The sequence below is a fragment of the Antechinus flavipes genome, chromosome 3, assembly GCF_016432865.1.
Source record: "Antechinus flavipes isolate AdamAnt ecotype Samford, QLD, Australia chromosome 3, AdamAnt_v2, whole genome shotgun sequence".
Classification (NCBI taxonomy): domain Eukaryota; kingdom Metazoa; phylum Chordata; class Mammalia; order Dasyuromorphia; family Dasyuridae; genus Antechinus; species Antechinus flavipes.
Window position 1 is genome coordinate 622,497,273 of NC_067400.1, and position 23,187 is coordinate 622,520,459.

General features: G+C 34.2%; 2 protein-coding genes and 1 pseudogene across 2 annotated transcripts; 1 reads left to right on the forward strand and 2 right to left on the reverse strand.

Annotated features, from left to right (window-relative positions):
• Window positions 1–299: 299 nt before the first annotated feature.
• On the reverse strand, window positions 300–1,235 carry LOC127557601 (olfactory receptor 14C36-like). Its single transcript, XM_051990909.1, has one exon. The coding sequence runs from the start codon at window positions 1,233–1,235 to the stop codon at window positions 300–302; it is 936 nt and encodes a 311-aa protein (XP_051846869.1).
• A 6,793-nt stretch (window positions 1,236–8,028) lies between these two features.
• Window positions 8,029–8,973, forward strand: LOC127556476 (olfactory receptor 14C36-like; annotated as a pseudogene).
• A 12,499-nt stretch (window positions 8,974–21,472) lies between these two features.
• On the reverse strand, window positions 21,473–22,408 carry LOC127557603 (olfactory receptor 14C36-like). The gene has a single exon (XM_051990911.1). It carries the CDS (start codon window positions 22,406–22,408, stop codon window positions 21,473–21,475), a length of 936 nt encoding a protein of 311 aa, XP_051846871.1.
• Window positions 22,409–23,187: the final 779 nt, after the last annotated feature.

Here is a 23,187-nt window from a genome sequence, read left to right on the forward strand (position 1 = left end):
TTTCTCATGAATATATCATAAGCAGAGTTGCCAAATGCCACCTAAAAGCTAAAAGAATTATATTATTTGAAATTTGTGAATATGTCTCATTAAGCAATTTATACTGAAATGTATAATATCTAGGTGAATTCCAGTGACTTTTTTTTTCATTTAGACCAGTACTTTATCTTTACCTATCTGTAGAGAGACAAATAGACAGACAGAGGCAGAGACTGAAAGAGAGAAATTTATATGGGATTTTAAATGTATAAATGAAGTAAGATCAGTAACATCAGGAAAGAATTAGAATTTGTGCCTTTTTATTTAAAAAAAAGCTTTCTCTTCATTACTAATCTTAGAGCTTCTTGTATCTGCTTATTCCTTAGACTGTATAAAATAGGGTTCAGAAAGGGAGGAATTATGGAATAAAATACTGAAACGATTATATCTTTAATGGACCCAGAATATGAAGGTGGTTGTAGGTGCATGTAAGAGGTAGAAATAAGAAACAAAGAAACTACAATGATGTGAGGGATGCAAGTAGAGAAGGCTTTTTTTTGGTCTTCTTTCACTGGAAATCTGAGCACAGTGGAGAATATTCTAATATATGATACAATAATGAAAGCAAAGCAGCCAATTCCAAGCACCAGAGCAGAGGCAAGTAAAGATACCAAATTGAAGAATATCTCTGAACAAGAGATTTTGAGTAGAGAGGGAATGTCACAGAAGAACTGGTGGATCACATTGGATTGACAAAATGACAATTGAAATGTCAAACCAGTATGGAGACCTGCATACAAAAGACCAGTGAATAAGCAGGTTAAGGTCATCTGCATGCAGGCACGAGGGTTCATGATCACTGGATAAAGAAGTGGATGGCAGATGGCAACATAGCGATCACGGGCCATGACAGTGAGCAAAGTGTACTCAACATAGGCCATCCAGACAAGCAGAAATATCTGAGTTGCACATCCAGTAACTGAAATAATTCTGTTGTTCACCAGGGCATTAATGGATGCCGGGGGAACAGTTATCGATAGGAAACAGGCATCCACAATGGACAGATTCCTAATGAAAAAGTACATGGGGGTGTGGAGTCTCCTGTCCATGGTGGTGAGGATGACAATGAGAAGATTTCCCATCAGGCCTGCTAAGTAAATGAGAAAGAAAAGCAAAGAATATAAGATCTGTAGCTCTCTGATGTCAGAAAACTCCATAAGGAGAAATTCAGTTATTGAGTTGTTCAAGTTAGACATTTTTGACTCTTTTATCCACTGAGTGACCTAAAGAGGCAAAGAGAAGTCAAACAGTTCATCAATCAACAAGTAATTATGGCAAAATATTTGCAAAGGCTAGAAGAAATTATTCCATTTTTATCCTTACCACATACGACCTGAACAGACAGCATGGCCCCTGGTATGTAGTGATTATGTGATCCTGAACTAATCAGGTCCTCTTTGAAGGAAAATTGCTAAAATTTGATGAAGAATTTCAATGGTAAAGGAAATTTCTGCACCTAGGAATTCCATCTATTAAAAAATTTCATTATTATGCAAGAAAAGAAACCCTACCAAATGATTTTCTTATTTTCCTCCTATTGTCTTTAATGATTATCTGTGAGTGACTACATTAGTACAGACAATATGACCTAGATTAGAAGCCAAGAATGGAAGTGATGATCTTTAATTTTTAAGTCCTCTTAGATATTGTTTTAGTTTCTCTTCACATTAATTTCCCATGGTCATCTCACATTAATAGCTGTGAATAGCTTAAAATTAAAAGAAAGTCAGAAGTTAAAAAAAAAAATTACTTCCAAAATACTGGTGGCTTTTGCTGATAGTGGAGAAAGGGACCATAATCTCTCATTCTACTAATGCCCTGTACAGAGTCTTCCACTGACTGAAAGAAGGAATTACAAGTGAATGAGAAACATATGCAACAATATTGTTCAGGAAACAAATCTGCTAACTTGGTCTGCCATGCTTTCTGCTTCTCTGAATTGTCTCTCTTCATCTAATTTTCACCATACCTGATTATAGGCTTTTCTGATCTTATCACTTCAATTTTCTACCATTTAGATGTATCAGGCAAAAAAAACCAAAAAACAAAAAACAAAACTGAGTGGTTTATTCAGTTCTATCCTTGTTTTACATGATATAGCATTAAGGGAATGTTCTAATACTCATTCCTCTTCTCCTTATGTTCACTACTTCCCTTAAGAAGTCTTTCAAGGTCAAAAATCTAGCTCTTTGAAACAATTGGTATGCAGATATTTCCTGACCATTGATTTTCCATAAATTTTTATTTTTTTTGTCTTTTTTATTTAACATTTTATCTTTCCCAAGTTAGATGTAAAAATAATGTTTAACATTCCTTTTCAAAACTCTAAGTTCCAGATTCTTTGTTTTTCACTTTCCACCATTATTACTCCATTGATAATGCAAGATATTAAAAATATATTACACATGCATCATCATGCAAAACATTTCTATAGTAATCATGTTGTGAAAGAAAACATAGACCAATAACTGAAAGGTAAAAAATATATATACATTCTGACACTATCAGTTCATTCTATGGGGGGAAAGAGCATTTTCATCTTAAGTTCTTCAGAGATGTCTTGCATTGTTCTAATAGTGAGAAAAGTTATGTCATTCACAGCTAAATATCTTACAATATTGCTCTTATTTACACAGTACATACCATTTTGTATCAGTTTTCTGAGAGCATTCTGCTAATCATTCAAAATATAACTTTGAGAAAGTCTGACATGGGAGCTATGTTTTTTTTTTGTTATATTGAATACATACATATATTTGTAATCACATATGTATGTAGATGTTCTTTTTTCTTTTTAAGTTCTGAATTTGTCCCACTTTTCTCATCCTTCCCCATCCATTGAAAAGCTGACACAAAATATACTATACAAAATATAATTCACTTAAAATGAATGACTATATTAGTTAGCATTAAAAGGTGGAGGGAAACAAAGGAAAAAAAGTAAGGACGGAAAGGAGAAAAGAAGGCATGGAGGGAAGAAAGAAGAAAGAAAGGAAAGAAGGAGGGATGGAGAGAGCAGGAGAGAAGAAAGAATGAAAGAGAAAGGAAAAAGAGAAATGAAGAAGAAATAAATGGTGAAATAGAGACAGGAAGAAAGATCAGTAGAAATAGATAAAAAGAGAGAAGAAGGAATGAACAAAAGAAAAAGGGAGGAAGGAAGGATAAAAGGAAGGAAGAAAGGAAGGAGGGAAGGAGGGAAGGAAGGAAGGAAGGAAGGAAGAAAGGATGGAAGGAAGGAAGGAAGAAAGGAAGGAAAGAAAGAAAAAGAGAAGAAAGTAGGAAAGGGAGAAGAAGAGAGAGAGAAAGGTAGGAAAAAATAAAAGAAAAATGGAGGTGGGGGAAAGCATTGCCTTCGAACTCACTGTGACTAACCTGAATAAAACAAGTTTCCTTGCTGTTAGCTTCTGCAATGTGAGCTACTCAGAGATGATATTAGCAAATTCTTTTGCCACAGAAAGATTTCCAGAATTCCTCCCAGTGAAGGCTGGATTGGCAAAAAATTATAAAGTTTCCATTCATGTCTAGCTGTGACAATTCTGTTCTTCTTGGCTGGGAAGCAAGTTTTCCCTCAATTTTCTCCATTGTATTTGTGGTTATGGTTAGACAGCATTTTTGACAAAATGGCCCCATAAGGCCAATTTTACCTCTGTTGGCCTTTCCTTGCATCTCCTTTGGGATAGTATCCCTACTCTTCAACCAAATATAGACATGCAGAGATCAGTGCCCTGAAGTAATATTTTCCTAGGTAGAAAAGAGACGGTGCCAAAAAAGTTCTCTCAGGTGCACTGGGTTATAGTTTAAGAAATATTAATTAATGTTCACGGGAGTGAATATGTATTATAGTTGTAGGATTCGCCATCTCTCAACATCCCTCAAAAGACTGGAATAAGTCCCCTTCCTCCATTCTTCAAAAGGCAGAAGAACCAAGTGTCCTGAGGACTATTTAGATTGTTAGCACAGTTGATACAAATATATCATGACTATAGTTATGGCTTTGCTTGACATATAGGCAAAAGAATTTCACAAATTTTGTGTAAAATATTTTAAAATATATTTCTTTTGATATTATTTTCATTTCCAAATAATTCCTTGTTATACTTTTGCCTTTCTTTACAAGGGAGAAACTAATTGAGGAAATGTACCTATAAAATAATGACATCTATCAGAAGAGAAAATATTTGAAATTCATAATTCAACAAAATTCTACCAAGAAGAAAATGGTGTGTTCTACCTTGTTCTCCTTGTTCCCTTGCTCTTTTAAGCACTCACCTTCTTTTATATTTCTCACTTGATCTTATAGTATAATGTATTTTTAACACTGATATAACAGTTGTTCTACTATCTTTTTCTGTATAGATAAATAGATATTGCTATAAATCTTTCATATCAAGAGTACTTTTACTTCTATAATTTATGCCTTTGGGATATATATCCATTAACGTCTCTCAGTATTATATATTACACATGTTCTAGTGGTCTTTCTTGTAAATTTTAATTTGATTTCCAAAGGGTTGGTTAGAATTGTAACCCTATCAAAAGTCAGAAAATATGTGCATCCACTCCCTAGCCTTTCCTTGACTTTTGTCTGCTTCTGTCAACTTAAACAGATTTCATGTTCTGTCTATAATCCATCTGGTGGTATGCATTACCATGCATTACTCTCTGTCAGTTCTTAGTGCTCTGGGAAGCTCTTTAAGAGTAAAAGTGATAGAGGTTTGAGAGGCAGAGTATTTATTCCTTGTTGTTAAGGTCCATGCTAGGTGAAGGGGCAGGTCAGTTCTCCAAAAGCCTCCACAGCTGTGAATCATAAACTTGAAGGAGTTGCAAAACAGCCTTCACAGATGTTCCTTGTGGAATGGAATGAAATAAATTGGAGGCAAGAGAGAAGAGGAGAGAAGTCAGACAATGCAACAGCCTCTCGGTGGAGAGGTCAGAGAACAGCAACTGCCTCTCAGTTTCCTTGTATCATTATCATCCATCATCATCATCATCATCATCATCCATCATCATCCATCATAATTATCATCATCTCATATGAAGAGATCTATTCTCCAGATCTGAGTTAGACCTCCAGCAGCAACTGGCAGGTAGCTCCCATATCATAACATTTGGGCCTGAACATGGGGCAAAAGAAGCACAAGCATTACAAGAGGAAGCAGTAGCATCCGAGAGCTGTTTGTGAGTAGGATTGTTAAGGGACAGATCCATGCTCCTAGAGCCTCCACAGCTGTGGATCATAACATCTGAAGGAGTTGCAAGCAGCCTTTGCTGACACAGGTGTTGTGAACTGGGAATGAGATAAATTGGAGGCAGAGGGAAGAGGAGGGAGGTCAGACAATTCAATGGCTTCTTAGTGAGAGAGGTCAGGGAACAGTATCATCTCCTTGTATCATTTTCTCACAAGAGGCGATCCCTTCTGGGTTGGATTTCCAGCAGCCACAGTCAGGGGGCTCCCGTGTATTCCAGCAGCTCTCTCATGTATTCCAACATATGGTGCCTGAATGTGGAGTAGAAGATAAGAAAAATTACAAGAAGAACCAGAGATGTTCATGAGAAGGATCCTTCCACTGTTAAGGAAGAAGAGCCCTGGTAAGACATTTTTAGTTGGGGTAATGAAATGGGCCAACACATCAAAGGGCTGAGCCAGGAGACTGATGAGAGACTTAAATTCCTGTTCCAATTACAATTTTCTTTTCTGTATGAAAGTTTGCCTCCATGATATCTCACAAGATCAACACCTGCTATAATATTTTACTCTACAACCATCCAGAGGTCAGAGTGCTGCTTGCATTCCTCAGTGTGCTATACCATTTTCCAATTTTTCCAGCAATTTTTGTCAAGTAGTAAGTTTTTATCCCAGAAGCTAGTGTCTGAATTTATCAAAGACCAAATTATTACAGTCATTGACAATTGTGTCTTGTAAACCTCACCTAATCCACTGATCCACCATTTCATTTCTCAGCCAGTACCAAAGAGTTTTAATGGGCATTGCTTTATATTATACTTTTAAGTTTGGTATATTTGGGCCACCTTTGTTTACACTTTTTTTCCAACAGTTCTATTGAAATTCTTCACTTTTTGTTGTTCCAGATGAATTTTGTTATTATTTTTTCTAGCTTCATTAAATAATTTGTTGGCAGTTTGATATGGCATTCACTAAATGTACAAATTTAAATAGAATTATCATTTTTTATTATATTAGCCTGCCTACCCATGAGTACTTGATATTCTTCCAATTGTTTAGATCTAACTTTATTTGTCTGCAAAATGTTTCCTACTTGTTGTCATATATTTCCTGGCTTTGTCTTGGCAAATAGATTCCCAAATATTTTTACTATTTACAGTTATTTTAAACAGAATTTCTCTATCTCTTACTGCTAGGCTTTGTTGTTAACATACAGAAGTGCTGATGATTTATGTGGATTTATTTTGTGTCTTGCAACATTGTTAAAGTTGTTAATTTTTTCTATTAATTTTTTAGTTGATTGTCTAGAAATATTTAAGTATGCCATTCCAGTATCTGCAAAGAATGATGATTTTATTTCCATATTACCTGCTCTAATTCCTTCAATTTCTTTTTCTTCTCTTATTTCTAAAGCTAACATTTCTAATGCACTATTAAATAGTAACGATGATAGTGGACAACCTTGTTTCACCTTTGACTTTACTGGAAATATTTCAAGTTTATACATTACATATAATGCTTGCTGATGATTTCAGAGAGATGCTACTTATTTAAATGAAAATGACATTCATTCTTATGATCTCTAGTATTTCTAATAGGAATGATTGTATCTTGTAAAATATTTTTTCCTGTGTGTGTGTGTGTGTGTGTGTGTATTATTTCAATTTCATTTTACATTTTATTTCAATAGATATATTTGGAAGAGTAAAATGAAATAGAATTTAGAACTTGCATATATATATATATCCATTTATATGTATAGATGTATGTATGTATTAAACATAACTAAAAAAATAGCTCTTATATCAGGACTTAATTTCTACTTCTCTAAAAATATTATCATGAATAATTAGTGCCAAGAAATATCTGCTTACTAATTATTCCTAGTCCTGGGTCTTTAAACTTGAAAGAGAAGTAGAGGGTTTAAGAAGAGTGTCAGTACAGTATGCTCCTTTGGATATTATTTATATTAGACAAGGATACATCAGCCTCATGATAGCTCATTCATTTTGTTCTTTCATGGCTATGAAGGGAATATTAGAGTGATAAGATCAGGAAAACCAGTGACCAGGTATGGTGAAAATTAGAGAAGTGGGATTATTTAGAGAAGCAGGTCAAGTCAGCAGATTTTGTTGATCTTCCAGCCCCCGGACAGATGAAATAGCTATCCAGCCTATGTCAATCTCCCATTCACTTATAATTTCTTCTTTCAGTCAATGAGAGAGTATTTAGAGGGAAGTATTTAGAGGAAGAAAAATTATAGTCCTTGTCCCCACTGTCAGTAAAAGCTGACAATGTGGTTTAAAATATTCTTTTAAAAATTCTGACTTTCTCTTCTATGTTGTTTATGGTTATTAATAAAAATGAGATGACCATGGGAAAAGACAGAATAGGATAGGGTAAGACCACATCTGAGAGGACTTTACAAATAAAAGATCGTTTTCATTAGTAGCTTCTGGCTTAGGTTAGATTGTACTGATGCATTCACTCAAAGATAATCAACACATTAAAGAAAAGATAAAGGAAGTCAACATTACTTTGCCTCCTTAAGTGTTCAGATTTTAAATAGATAATATTATGTTGCAGAAATCTTCTTTAACAGTGTAGGTATACACTTTTTATATCACTCTTAGAGAGTTTTTCCTTGAAAGCTAACTTGACTTGCCCATAGTCACATAGTCATACACAACGGGGGCCATGTCTTATGCAGTAATGACAAAAACAGAGTATGTCATTAATAATTGATGACTGATGGATTATTTAATTTCTTTTTGTCACCTTAGGTCATTCACTGGAGTCTGAAAATGTCTAACTTGACCACCTCTGTGACTGAATTTCTCCTTATAGAGTTTTCTGACACCAGAGAGCTGCAGATCTTATATTCTTTGCTTTTCTTTCTTACTTACTCAGCAGGCCTGATGGGGAATTTCCTCATTGTCATCATCATCACCATTGACAGGAGACTCCACACCCCCATGTACTTTTTCATTAGGAATCTGTCCATTGTGGATGCCTGCTTCATATCAGTAACTGTTCCCCCCGCATCCATTAATGCTCTGGTAAACAACAGGATTATTTCAGTTAGAGGTTGTGCAGCTCAGATATTCTTGGTGACTTTCATGGCCTTTGTTGAGTTTACTTTGCTCACTGTCATGGCCCGTGATCGCTATGTTGCTATCTGCCAACCACTCCACTACCCTGTGATCATGAATCCTCATGTATGTATACAGATGACCTTAACCTGCTTGTTCACTGGCATTTTGTATACAAGTTTCCATACTGGTTACACATTTCGATTGTCCTTCTGCCAATCTAATGTGATCAATCAGTTCTTCTGTGATATCCCCTCTCTTCTCAAGATCTCTTGCTCAGAAACATTCAGCCATACATTATCCTTACTTGCTTCTGCTCTGGTGATTGGGGTTGCCTGCTTTGCCTTCATTACTGCCTCTTATATTCGCATATTTTCTATAGTGCTCAGATTTCCAGTCAAAGAAGATCAAAGGAAAGCCTTCTCTACTTGTATCCCTCATATCATTGTGGTTACTCTGTTCCTTATTTCAGGCTATTATGTGTACCTATAATCACCTTCAGATTCTGGCTCCATTAAAGATATAATCCTTTCAATATTCTATTCTATAATACCTCCTTTTCTGAACCCCATTATATGCAGTCTAAGGAAGAAACAGATAAAAGAGGCTGCAAGGATAATAATGAGGAGAAAGTGTTTGTTAAGGAATAAAGCATAAAGTGCAGTTCTTTCCCAGTGTTGTTGAACCCAATTCATTCATAAATGAAAAATCCCATTAAGAGATAAAATTTGTTTTAAACACTATTGCAGGACTTCAAAATCTGCAGGAATCATTAGATTCCCTGATACATGATGAGACTATTGCAGGATTTCAAAACTTGCAGGAATCATTGGATTCCCTACACATATGAAGTGATGGACAATGGATTGATTTTGGACTATTTCTAGGACTTATGGACATGTATAATTCCTCATGTTGACTCATGTTATTTGTTTTTTTTTTAAATTTTTATTTAATAATTACTTTATATTGACAGAATCCATGCCAGGGTAATTTTTTTTTTTACAACATTATCCTTTGCACTCGTTTCTGTTCCAATTTTTCGCCCTCCCTCCCTTCACCCCCTCCCCTAGATGGAAAGCAGTCCTTTATATGTTGGATATGATGCAGTATATCCTAGATACAATATATGTTTGCAGAACCGAACAGTTCTCTTGTTGCATAGGGAGAATTGGATTCAGAAGGTATAAATAACCTGGGAAGAAAAACAAAAATGCAGATAGTTCACATTCGTTTTCCAGTGTTCTTTCTTTGGATGTAGCTGCTTTTGTCCATCATTTATCAATTGAAACTCAGTTAGGTCTCTTTGTCAAAGAAATCCACTTCCATCAAAATATGTCCTCATACAATGTTGTTGTCGAAGTGTATAATGATCTCCTGGTTCTGCTCATTTCACTTAGCATCAGTTCATGTAAGTCTCGCCAGTCCTCTCTGTATTCATCCTGCTGGTCATTTCTTACAGAACAATAATATTCCATAACATTCATATACCACAATTTACCCAGCCATTCTCCAATTGATGGGCATCCATTCATTTTCCAGTTTCTAGCCACTACAAATAGGGCTGCTACAAACATTTTGGCACATACAGGTCCCTTTCCCTTCTTTAGTATTTCTTTGGGATATAAGCCCAATAGAAACACTGCGGGATCAAAGGGTATGCACAATTTGATAATTTTTTGGGCATAATTCCAGATTGCTCTCCAGAATGGTTGGATTCGTTCACAAGTCCACCAACAATGCATTAGTGTCCCAGTTTTCCCGCATCCCCTCCAACATTCATCATTATTTTTTCTGTCATCTTAGCCAATCTGGCAGGTATCTAGTGGTATCTCAGAGTTTTCTTAATTTGCATTTCTCTGATCAATAATGATTTGGAACATTCTTTCATATGAGTGGTAATAGTTTCAATTTCATCTTCTGAAAATTGTCTGTTCCTATCCTTTGACCATTTATCAATTGGAGAATGGCTTATTTCTTATAAATTTGAGTCAGTTCTCTATATATTTTGGAAATGAGGCCTTTATCAGAACCTTTAACTGTGAAGATGTTTTCCCAGTTTGTTGCCTCCCTTCTAATCTTGTTTGCATTAGTTTTGTTTGTACAAAGGCTTTTTAATTTGATGTAATCAAATTTTTCTATTTTGTGATCAGTAATGGTCTCTAGTTCATCTTTGCTCGCAAATTTCTTTCTCCTCCACAAGTCTGAGAGATAAACTATTCTATGTTCCTCTAATTTATTTATAATCTCGTTCTTTATGCCTAGGTCATGGACCCATTTTGATCTTATCTTGGTATATGGTGTTAAGTGTGGGTCCATGCCTAATTTCTGCCATACTAATTTCCAATTATCCCAGCAGTTTTTATCAAATAATGAATTCTTTTCCCAGAAGTTAGGGGCTTTGGGTTTGTCAAACACTAGATTGCTATAGTTGACTATTCTGTCTTGTGAACCTAACCTTTTCCACTGATCCACTATTCTATTTCTTAGCCAATACCAAATGGTTTTGGTGACTGCTGCTTTATAATATAATTTTAGATCAGGTACAGCTAGGCCACCTTCATTTGATTTTATTTTTTCATTAATTCCCTTGATATTCTCAACTTTTTATTGTTCCATATGAATTTTGTTGTTATTTTTTCTAGATCATTAAAATATTTTCTTGGTATAGCACTAAATAAATACATTAGTTTAGGGAGTATTGTCATCTTTATTATGTTCGCTCGGCCGATCCAAGAGCACTTAATATTTTTCCAATTATTTAAGTCTGACTTTATTTGTGTGGAGACTTTTTTATAGTGTTGCTCATATAATTCCTGACTTTCCTTTGGTAGATATATTCCCAAATATTTTATGGTATCAACAGTTATTCTGAATGGAATTTCTCTTTGTATCTCTTGCTGTTGGGTTTTGTTGGTGATGTATAAAAATGCTGAGGATTTATGGGGATTTATTTTGTAGCCAGCTACTTTGCTAAAATTATGAATTATTTCCAATAGCTTTTTGGTAGAATCTCTGGGGTTCTCTAGGTATACCATCATATCATCTGCAAAGAGTGATAGTTTGGTTTCCTCATTGCCTACTCTAATTCCTTTAATATCTTTCTCGACTCTTATTGCCGAGGCTAGTGTTTCTAATGCGATATTAAATAATAATGGTGATAGTGGGCAACCTTGCTTCACTCCAGATCTTACTGGGAAAGGTTCCAGTTTTTCCCCATTGCATATGATGCTTACTGATGGTTTTAAATATATGCTCCTGACTATTTTAAGGAAAAGTCCATTTATTCCTATGCTCTCAAGTGTTTTTATTAGGAATGTATGTTGGATTTTATCAAATGCTTTTTCTGCATCTATTGAGATGATCATATGGTTTTTGTTTGTTTGGTTATTGATATAGTCAATTATGCTAATAGTTTTCCTAATATTGAACCAGCCCTGCATTCCTGGTATAAATCCTACTTGGTCATAGTGTATTATCCTGGTGATGATTTTCTGTAATCTTTTTGCTAATATTTTATTTAAGATTTTAGCATCAATATTCATTAGGGAGATTGGTCTATAATTTTCTTTCTCTGTTTTCAGCCTGCCTGGTTTAGGTATCAGTACCATGTCTGTGTCATAAAAGGAGTTTGGTAGGACTCCTTCAATCCCTATTTTTTCAAATAGTTTATTTAGCATTAGAGTTAATTGTTCTTTAAATGTTTGGTAGAATTCACATGTAAATCCATCTGGTCCTGGGGATTTTTTCTTAGGGAGTTGATTGATAGTTTGTTCTATTTCTTTTTCTGAGATGGGACTGTTTAGGATATTTACTTCTTCCTCTGTTAGTTTGGGCAAGCTATATTTTTGGAGGTATTTTTCTATTTCATTTAAGTTGTCAAATTTATTGGCATAAAGTTGGGCAAAGTAACTCCTAATTATTGCTCTAATTTTCTCTTCGTTAGTGGCGAGTTCTCCCTTTTCATTTTTAAGACTAACAATTTGATTTTTCTCTTTCCTTTTTTTAATCAGATTTACTAAGGGTTTGTCTATTTTGTTGGTTTTTTCATAGAACCAACTCTTAGTTTTATTAATTAATTCAATAGTTTTTTTACTTTCAATTTTATTGATGTCTCCTTTTATTTTTAGAATTTCAAGTTTAGTGTTTGACTGGGGGTTTTTAATTTGTTCCTTTTCTAGCATTTTTAGTTGCAAACCCAATTCATTGACCTTCTCTTTCTCTATTTTATAAAAATAGGCCTCTACCCCTGCTTTTTTGACTTTACCTGAAGCATAGTAGATTTTGCTCCAACCTTTTACCTTTAACCTGCATGTATCTCCCCGCTTCAGGAGTGTTTCCTGTAAACAACATATTGTAGGATTCTGGCTTTTAATCCATTCTGCTAACCATTTCCTCTTTATGGGGAAGTTTACCCCGTTCACATTCATGATTAGAATGACCAATTCTGTATTACTTGCCATCTTGTTAACCCCGGTTTATGCTTTTCTCCCTTCTTTCCCCTTTCCCCCCCTTCCCAGTATTAAGCTTGTGAGCACCACTTGCTTCTCACAGCTCTCCCTTTTTAGTATCCCGTCTTAGAATTCCTCCCCCTATCTTACCCCTTTCCCTCCCAGTTTCCGTATTCCCTTCCGCTTAGCTTATTCCTTCCCTTTTCACTTTTCCCTTCTCACTTTTCAATGAGGTGGGAGAAGTTTCACCATAGATTGAATATGTCTTAAGATTTTTCACTTAAAGCCAATTCTGAAGGAAGTAAGATACCCACTATATTCATCCCCTTCCATTCTTTCTCTCAGATATAATAGATTTCCTATGCCTCTTCATGAGATGTATTACCCCCACTTTACCCTTTTTCTGGTACAATGTCCTTTCCACATCAATTTCTAGAACAAGGTATACATGTATTCTTTATATATCTATATAGTCGAAATATAGTTCCCAAGATTAATCTTTACCTTTTTAGATTTCTCTTGAGTTCTATATTTGTAGATCAAACTTTTTGTTAAGTTCTGGCTTTTTCATCAGAAATAGATGAAATTCCCTTACTTCATTGAATGTCCATCTTCTTTCCTGGAAAAAGATGCTCATTCTCGCTGGGTAAGTTATTTTTGGTTGCATACCAAGTTCCTTAGCCTTTCGGAATATCATATTCCAGGCCCTTCGATCTTTTAATGTGGATGCTGCCAGATTCTGGGTGATCCTTATTGTGGCTCCTTGATACTTGAATTGGGTTTTTCTAGCCGCTTGCAATATTTTTTCCTTCGTCTGAGGGTTCTGGCATTTGGCCACTATATTCATTGGTGTTTTGATTTTAGGATCCCTTTCAGTGGGTGATCGATGAATCCTTTCAATGTTTATTTTTTCCTCTGTTCCTATGACTTCTGGGCAGTTCTCTTTGATAATTTCCTGGAAAATAGTGTCCAGGTTCTTTTTTTCATCATGTTTTTCTGGAAGTCCAATGATTCTCAGATTGTCACTCCTGGATCTGTTTTCCAGGTCTGTTGTCTTCCCCAGAAGGTATTTCACATTCTTTTCCATTGTTTGATTTTTTTGGATTTGCTTGACTGATTCTTCTTGTCTCCTCGAGTCATTCAATTCCAATTGTTCAATTCTGATTTTCAGTGAAGTATTTTCTTCATTCACTTTTTAAAAATCTTTTTCTAATTGTCCCATTGAGTTCTTTTGTTCTGTGGAATTTTTTTCCATTTCGCCAATTTTGTTTTCCAGTTCACCAATCCTATTTTTGAAGGATTTTACTTCTTTATCCACTCTCTCTAACCCTTGAGATGTTATGGGCCAGAACTCTGAACTTGAAATAAGTTCTCTGCCAGAGTAACTACCAGTTATGTATCAGTCTGAAGGAGGAATCCAATGTCAGAGTAATACCAACTACAAAAACCTTAATTAGTTTAGTGATGGGTGGGTAAAAATTATTAACAAAGCAAGAAAGAAACTCCACCACACTATTATGTTTGAGATCAGAGTTGGTACAAAAGTTTGGCCATTTTGGTTTAAAACTGAAAAATTCCCCAAGGTCTGGCTTAGAATCTTAAAACTTTGTCACATCAATGAGGGAAAGCAAGGGCTATGGCATCATGGAGTTTTTACCCAAAACTTGGGTGAATTGCTAATTCTACTTACCTTCACGCTTTGAAGGTCTTAAGATCCTCCTCCTCTGGTTCTTCCAAACAATTTTTTGGATACCAATTTCTAGTGTCACTTTTTCTTTGTCAAAGTGTCAACGTTCACTTTAACCTTTGTCAAATCAAATGAGAGAAAGCAAGGGTTATCGTGTTCTATTAATGTTATATGATTTTTAAGAGAAGTTCGAATCCGCTTTTATAAATGATGCTCTCAGGCTCAGTTAAAGTAAAGGTAAAATTTCATTATACAATGCACAGGATAGAATGCTTGCAATAACAACACATACAGCAAATAATACACAAGAGGCAAAGAATAATAAGGATTATGATTAGAATAGCAGAGAAAGAGAGAGAATACATTACTCAGTACGATCGAGGGAGCTTCAACTCTAATTGGACGGCTGGGAAAGCCCCGATATTTCAGCCTGTGAGTCTCGATCGGGAAAGTCCTAGGCAGATCGTCATCTCCATAGGTGAGGCTTCAAAGTGGAGAATGCTTTGCCCACTCTTTATAGGGGTCCAAACAAAGAAGGCTTTGGGGCTAATGAAGACCTCATCTAAGACAAGGACGCACCAACTAGGGCTCCAGGTAGTTATAATCAAATGTTGCATTAATAAGGGGGCCAGTCCTTATCAACAGCAACAGTTCCAAGGAGGGGCGAGTTCCTGGAATCATATAATTGGAGCTAAAACACCGGTGGTACATGCCTGTCTTATAGATTAAAAAGGAAAGAGTTGAAATATATGTTCTTATGGGTCAAGGAATGGTCAGGTTTTCATAGGAGAAGTTAAAATATATGCTCTTGGGGTGAGAGAGTAGTTAAGTCCTCACTTGGGAAAGAACTGCACTTTATGCTTTATTCCTTAAAAAACACTTTCTTCTCATTATTATCCTTGCAGCCTCTTTTATCTGTTTATTCCTTAGACTGTATATAATGGGGTTCAGAAAGGGAGGTATTATAGAATAGAATATTGAATGGATTATATCTTTAATGGACCCAGAATCTGAAGGTGATTGTAGGTACACATAATAGCCTGAAATAAGGAACAGGGAAACCACAATGATATGAAGGATACAAGTAGAGAAGGCTTTCCTTTGATCTTCTTTGACTGGAAATCAGCTAAATGGATCTCTACCAAAGTCATCTCCCTGCCTGACTCAGGGGATTGTTTTTTTAATCAATTCCTCTGCTAACCACATCTAATATTGAAGAGCTCATTGAAGACCTCATCAGCTGTGATGTGCACTGACTTTCTTCCCTTGTTTGGAAGAAGCCCATCTAACTCTTATTAGGCCTAATCAATTCTCAAGCTATCCTGTTTATATAGAGTAATTGGGAGGATGAAACTCTTTTGTCCATCCCTCAAACTTCTGAGCATCTTTAAACAGTCTTTGAAATATTGACGAGCATATCTTTACACAGGTCTGGTCCTGGTTTGCCAAATATTTCAACTGGCTCTTTGATCCCTCCCTTTGAGTTCTCTTCTTTATTTTCCTGGTGTCTCTGAGAAACCCCCAAACTATATTTTCTCTATATAAGATCAGCTTATGAAAAGATCTTTGCTAAATTCTTTTTAGGAGTAAACTCACTATGAGGTTACTATAGCTCCCTCATAGTATCTTCTCTCTACTGGTGTCTTTCTTCCAAATTTCTTTCTCCTGATTAATTGTGAGTTCCTTTGGGAAACTTGTATTTTTCTTGCTAACTATATACTCTCTTAATTTTATTTCACATTTGCCATTCTTGGTGCCCATTTTATCCCTTATCTTTATCTGTAACCTCTTCCCTTAAATCTGCATTGTGCCAAAGAGAATGGCCATTGTAAATTTGTTACATATTTATTTTGAACTAGAAATTGCTACCCTGATCTCATCAACTTAACTAACAAGGATACACAAAACACAAATACAAGTACATTGTAAAGGGATATGACAATACAAATACAAATACAAATCATCCACACTACCACTTAAATTACAAGAGTAAACATTTCACAACCTGTAATTAAATTGTTAACAAAAAGCCAACCATGTAAGCAATTCTTACAAATAATTTATGCAAATTATAATATATAATATAATATAAATATATGCAGAAAATTAAAGGCACAGTTCATAGGCAGACAGGACATGCATTTATAAAAGAGAAAAGTTTTGCTCAACTGCTAATCTGTGTGGGGCAGGTAGGTGGTGCCGTGAATAGAGCACCAGTCCTGAAGTCAGGAGGATCTGAGTTCAAATGTGGTCTCAGACACTTACCGTTTCCTGGCTCTGTGATCCTGGGCAAGTCACTTAATCCCAATGTCTTCAGGAAAAAAAAAAAGCTAAATTGTGTGCAGAAACAAAACAGGACTTACCAAAGTGATCTGGATCAAGAAAAGGGCCCCTTGAACATTCCTCATAAGGAAAACCAACTGATCAAAAGCCAGGCTCGATATTAGAACAAGAGTTAGATCATTGAACTTACCAGATGAAGGGAGTTGTAACTCTGGAAATGGGTCCAGTGGCATCTAGTCCCTTTTCTCATGTACTAGACCATCCAAGGATTCAAACCGTAAAACCACTGCCACAATTAATATTACATTTTTTACTGTCTGGATTTCTAATCTATGGTTGGAGCATCACATAGCAGACTTGGAGATGAAGTAGTGGTTTAATTATTCACTTTCAGAGTGAAGAATACAATTTGAAAACTGGACACTTTGCTGGGTCTTTTTTATCTATTTCAAGAAAGGTAAAGATTATACCCACAAACTGGATTATCAACGAAGTGTATTAAACAATAATCATTTTCCAAATCCATGAAAAATGTATTAGTGTCCCAGTATTCTTACATTTATCATTAACTTTTCTTGTTGTCTTTGCCCATTTGATAGGTGTGAGATGATATCTCAGAATTGTTTTAATTTGTATTTCTTTATTCAATAATGATTAAGGGAATTTTTCTTCATATGACTAAAATATGGGATTGGATCTGATATGACTAGGCTAAATTCCTTTTGCATTTTTTTCATTAATTCTTTTAGTATCCAACTTTTGTTCTTCCAGAAGAATAAGATTATTTTTTTTTCTAGTTCTCTAAAATAATTTTTGACACTTTGATTGGTTTGGCAGTGAATAAGTAGATTAATTTCAGTCGAACTGCCATTTTTATTTTATTAGTTTGGCCTACCCATAAACAACTGGTCTTGTTCCAGATATTTAGAACTGATTTTCTTTCCTGGGTTTGTCTTGACAGATTGACACCCAAATATCTTATACTCTCTACCGTTATATTAAAAGGAATTTCTCTTTCTATCTCTTGCAGCTGGATTCTGTTGATACAATATAGAAATGTTGATTTGTGTTGTTTATACTGTAACTACTAAAGTTGTTATTTCAACTACATTTTAGTTGATTCTTCAGAATTCTCAAACTATACCATCATATTATATGCAAAGAGTGAGAGTTTTGTTTTCTCATAGCCTATTCTAATTCCTTCAATTTCTTTTTCTTCTTTTATTCCTAAAGCTAACATTTCTAGTATAATACTGAGTAATAGTGGTGATAATGGGCATCTTTGTCTAACCACTAATCTTATTTAGAAAGCTTAGAGCTTATCTCCATGATATAGAATGTTTGTTTGCTCATGATTACAGCCAGATGCTGGTTAGCATTTTAAGTAAAACTATTCATCCTTAAATTCTCTAATTTTTTTTAATAGAAATGGGTATTGTATTTTGTCAAAAGTTTTTTGTGCTTCTATTGAATTAATCATATGATTTCTGTTATTTTTATTATTGATATGGCCAAGTATGCTTATCATTTTCTTAATATTGAAACAATCCTGAATAGGTCATAGTGTATTATCATGGTGATAAATTACTGTGTTTCCTTTGCTAAATTTTTATTTAAAATATTTGTAGCAATATGCATCAGGGAAATTGGTGTATAAATACCTTTCTCTCTTTTTGGTTCATTCTGATTTAGGTATCTGCATCATATTTATGTCACAAAAGGAATTTGGCAGGACTTCTTTATCTATATTAACAAATATGTCATATATTCTATAGTATTGGAATTAATTGTTCTTTAAATTCTTGGTAGGATCCTCTTGTAAATGCTTCTGATCCTAGAGATGTTTTCTTAAGAAGTTAATTGATGACTTGTTCAATTTCATTTTCTAAACTGGGGTTGAGTGTTTTATTTCTTCTTTTGTTACCCTGGACAATTTATATTTTTGTAAATATTTATCCATTTCACTTAGATTGTCATATTTATTGGCATACAAGAAGTGCACATGTTAACATATATTGGATTACTTGCTGCATGGGGGAAACAGTGAGGGAAAGACTGATAGAAAAATTTGGAATACAAGGATTTGCAAGGATGAATGGTGAAAACTATGAAAATAATAAGGCTTATTTGAAAAATAATTTCCATATCCACTCCAATATTTATAACTCTCTACTTCTATCTTCTTAGCCAATTTGGTAGGTGTAAAATGGTATGTCAAAATTATTTACTTTGTATCTCTCTAAACAATAGTTAATTGAAGCATTTTCAGATGACCATAAATTGTCTTGATATCTTCACTGAAAAACTTCCTGTTTATATATATTTTGACCATTTATCATCTGGGGAAAGACTTCCATACTTATAGATTTGAAAAAAAATCTTGTATATATTTGAGACATGAGACCTTTATCTGAGTCATTGTTATAAAGTTTTTCTCCGAATATGTATAGAAGAATTGCACATGACTAACATATGCCTAATTACTTATTGTCTAGGAGAAGAGGTGAGGGAAAGGGGTGGAAAATTAGAACAAAAGTCTTTGTAAGAGTGAATGGTAAAAATTTTCTGTGCATATGTTCTGAAAATAAATTTTTTTAATAAAAAATAAAAATTTCCTCTAATTTTCTGTTTTCCTTCTAATCTTGGTTATAATTTCTCTTTGTATAAAATTGCATTTCATTCTGCTCTCTACATCTTATAATTCACAAATCGTTTGCCTGTCCAAAAGTCTTGTAAGTAATATAGCTCATGTTTCTCAGATTTTTTTTTTTTACTATCTCCGTTTTCTAGGTCTCAAAACAATTTTAACCCTAACTCTGTAATTGGTGAAACACGTTAGACAATATTCAATTTCTGCCTTAGTATTTTTATCAAATAATGAATTCTTATACTCAAAACTTAATTTTTTACAGATGCCATGTATGTTACTATATTTATTTCCTGCTACAAATTGTATGTGAATTCTGTTCCATTATTTTATTTTTCTATTTTTTAACCAGCTAAAACTTCTTGCTTTACATTTTTTGCATTATTTCCTTTGATATTCTTTATTTTTTGCTCTTCTGAATTATTATTCTAATTCATTAAAAATAATAATCTAATTAGATGGCATTGAATATATAGGTTAACAAAGGTTAAATTGTGGCATTTATCATTTCTCCTTTTGTTCTATTTTTCTCCTCAGAGTTTGGATCAGTGTTTGGATCACTGTAAGAAATATTTTGAGCAAGTTTAAAAAAAATAAGAAATATTTCTTAAGCAATTTCTTTTAAAAATTAATGATTTTCACTCATTCAGTCACCACTTACATTTCATTTTTTCCTATATTAACATTTTTTGTTTTGTATTTTTCTTCTTGTGTTCCCAATAAGTTACTGACTTTTCCAAAAAATCTAATATTGTCTAAAATACTCTGTTGTTTACCTTTTATTTTTTATCTCGTTCAACAACTTATTATCCTAACATCTATTTCTTTTTAGATTTTTAATTATTTTATTGCTCTTTTGACCATTTTGAGATTTCCCTGTTTGTTATTTCACTTCCAGTCTTGAATCAAGATTACCGTTAAACTGCAAGAGACATTAAGATGTACATATTGTAGGTTGTATTTGATCCATGTGGGTATAGGGAGCTATTACAGCTTTCTGAGTAGGACAGTGACATGCTTAGGCAAACTTCTTACTTAAAGTAATTTGACAAGTGCGTGAAGAGTGGCAAGTACATTCTTAAAAATGGTATTACTGAGTCCTAAAAACTAATTAGGAGAGCATTAAAATATTCCAAAAATATTTTAGAGAATGTCAAGTAGGGATATGCCTATTGAATGGAGAGACAATTAAAAAGAAAAATATGCTTCTATATACAAAGAAGAAAGTAAAGGTTCTGTCTAACTGTAAATCTCTATTCCATGAAGCTTGCCATAAATACTTATAATAATAACTTCAAAATGAAACTGTACTTTTAAAATGTATTATAATTTTAATTTTTTGAATAAAACAAGCATTTCCATAGCATGATATGACAAAAAGATGATCACACATGAAACTAGAAAATATATTATACATAACTAGTTATTCCTTTAAATATTTAATAAATTTTTCAAGTAAATTTTTTCTTTCTTACCTTTTTGCTTCCCTCCTTCCTTTCTAGAGATGGTTACCATTGTACATAATTATATATGTATGCAAGTCTTTTCATGTTTTTCTAAGATTATTGAGCTCATCATTTCTTATAGCACTGTATATTATGTTCCATCACAATCACATACCAAAAATTCATGTCATTTAAAAAGAGGAGGAAATACTATTAATCTGTAGGCATACCCCTAGTATCCTTAAGTTGAGATGAAATCTTTCTGGTCTAAGGGAACAGAGTTTTTTGTGTGAATTTGACTTGGGGGGGGAGGAACTCTGAGCCACATGTGTTATACATTTCTCATTAATATATCATAAGCAGAGTTGCCAAATGCCACCTAAAAGCTAAAAGAATTATAATATTTGGAATTTGTGAATATGTCTCATTAAGTAATTTATACTGAAATTTATAATATCTAGGTGAATTCTAGTGACTTTTTTCATTTAGTCCAGTGCTTCATCTTTACTCGTCTACAGAGAGACAGATAGACAGACAGACAGAAATAGAGACTGAAAGAAAGAGAGAAATTTATATGGGATTTAAAATGTATAAATGAAGTAAAATCAATAACATCAGGAAAGAATTAGAATTTATGCTTTATTTATTTAAAAAAAAGCTTTCTCTTCATTACTAATCTTACAGCCTCTTTTATCTGCTTATTCCTTAGACTGTATATAATAGGATTCAGAAAGGGCGGTACTATGGAATAGAATACTGAAATGATCATATTTTTTATTGACCCAGAATCTGAAAGTGGTTGTAGATGCACATAGGAGCCTGAAATAACAAACAAAGAAATTACAATGATGTGAGGGATACAAGTAGAGAAGGCTTTTCTTTGGTCTTCTTTCACTGGAAATCTAAGCACAGTGGAAAATATTCTAATATATGATACAATAATGAAAGCAAAGCAGCCAACTCCAAGCACCAGAATAGAGGCAAGTAAAGATACTAAATTGAAAAATATCTCTGAACAAGAGATCTTGAGTAGAGAGGGGATGTCACAGAAGAACTGGTGGATCACATTGGATTGACAAAAAGACAATTGAAATGTCAAACCAGTATGGACAACTGCATACAAAAGACCAGTGAATAAGCAGATTGAGGTCATCTGCATGCAGGCACGAGGGTTCATGATCACTGGATAAAGAAGTGGATGGCAGATGGCAACATAACGATCATGGGCCATGACAGTGAGCAAAGTGTACTCAACATAGGCCATCCAGACTAGCAGAAATATCTGAGTTGCACATCCAGTAACTGAAATAACCCTGTTGTTCACCAGGGAGTTAATGGATGCTGGGGGAACAGTTATTGATATGAAACAGGCATCCACAATGGACAGATTCCTAATGAAAAAGTACATGGGGGTATGGAATCTCCTGTCCATGGTGGTGATGATGACAATGAGAAGATTTCCCATCAGGCCTGCTAAGTAAATGAGAAAGAAAAGCAAAGAATATAAGATCTGTAGCTCTCTGATGTCAGAAAACTCCATAAGGAGAAATTCAGTTATTGAGTTGTTCAAATTAGACATTTTTTGACGCTTTTATCCACTGAGTGACCTAAAGAGGCAAAGAGAAGTCAAACAGTTCATCAATCAGCAAGTACTCAGGGCAAAATATTTGCAAAGGCTAGAAGAAATTATTCCATTTTTATCCTTACCACATACAACCTGAACAGACAGCATGGCCCCTGGTATGTAGTGATTATGTGATCCTGAACTAATCAGGTCCCCTTTGAAGGAAAATTGCTAAAATTTGATAAAGAATTTCAATGGTAAAGGAAATTTCTGCACCTAGGAATTCCATCTATTAAAAAATTTCATACTTATGCAAGAAAAGAAATCCTGCCAAAGGATTTTCTTATTTTCCTCCTATTGTCTTTAATGATTATCTGTGAGTGACTACATTAGTACAGACAATATGACCTAGATTAGAAGCCAAGAATGGAAATGATGATCTTTAATTTTTAAGTCCTCTTAGACATTGTTCTAGTTTCTCTTCACATTATTTTTCCATGGTCATCTCACATTCATTAATAGCTGTGAATAGCTTAAAAGTAAAAGAAAGTCAGAAGTTTAAAAAAATTACTTCCAAAATACTGGTGGCTATTGCTGATAGTGGAGAAAGGGACCATAATCTCTCATTCTACCAATGCCCTGTACAGTTTTCCACTGACTGAAAGAAGGGATTGCAAGTGAATGAGAAACATATACAACAATATTGTTCAGGAAATAAATCTGCTGATGTGGTCTGCCATACTTTCTGCTTCTCTGAATTGTCTCACTTCATCTAATTTTCACCATAACTGGTT

Excerpts from the sequence above, each read along its gene's own strand:
- LOC127557601 (XM_051990909.1), bottom strand. The coding sequence starts at position 1,235 with ATGTCTAACTTGAACAACTCAATAACTGAATTTCTCCTTATGGAGTTT.
- LOC127557603 (XM_051990911.1), bottom strand. The coding sequence starts at position 22,408 with ATGTCTAATTTGAACAACTCAATAACTGAATTTCTCCTTATGGAGTTT.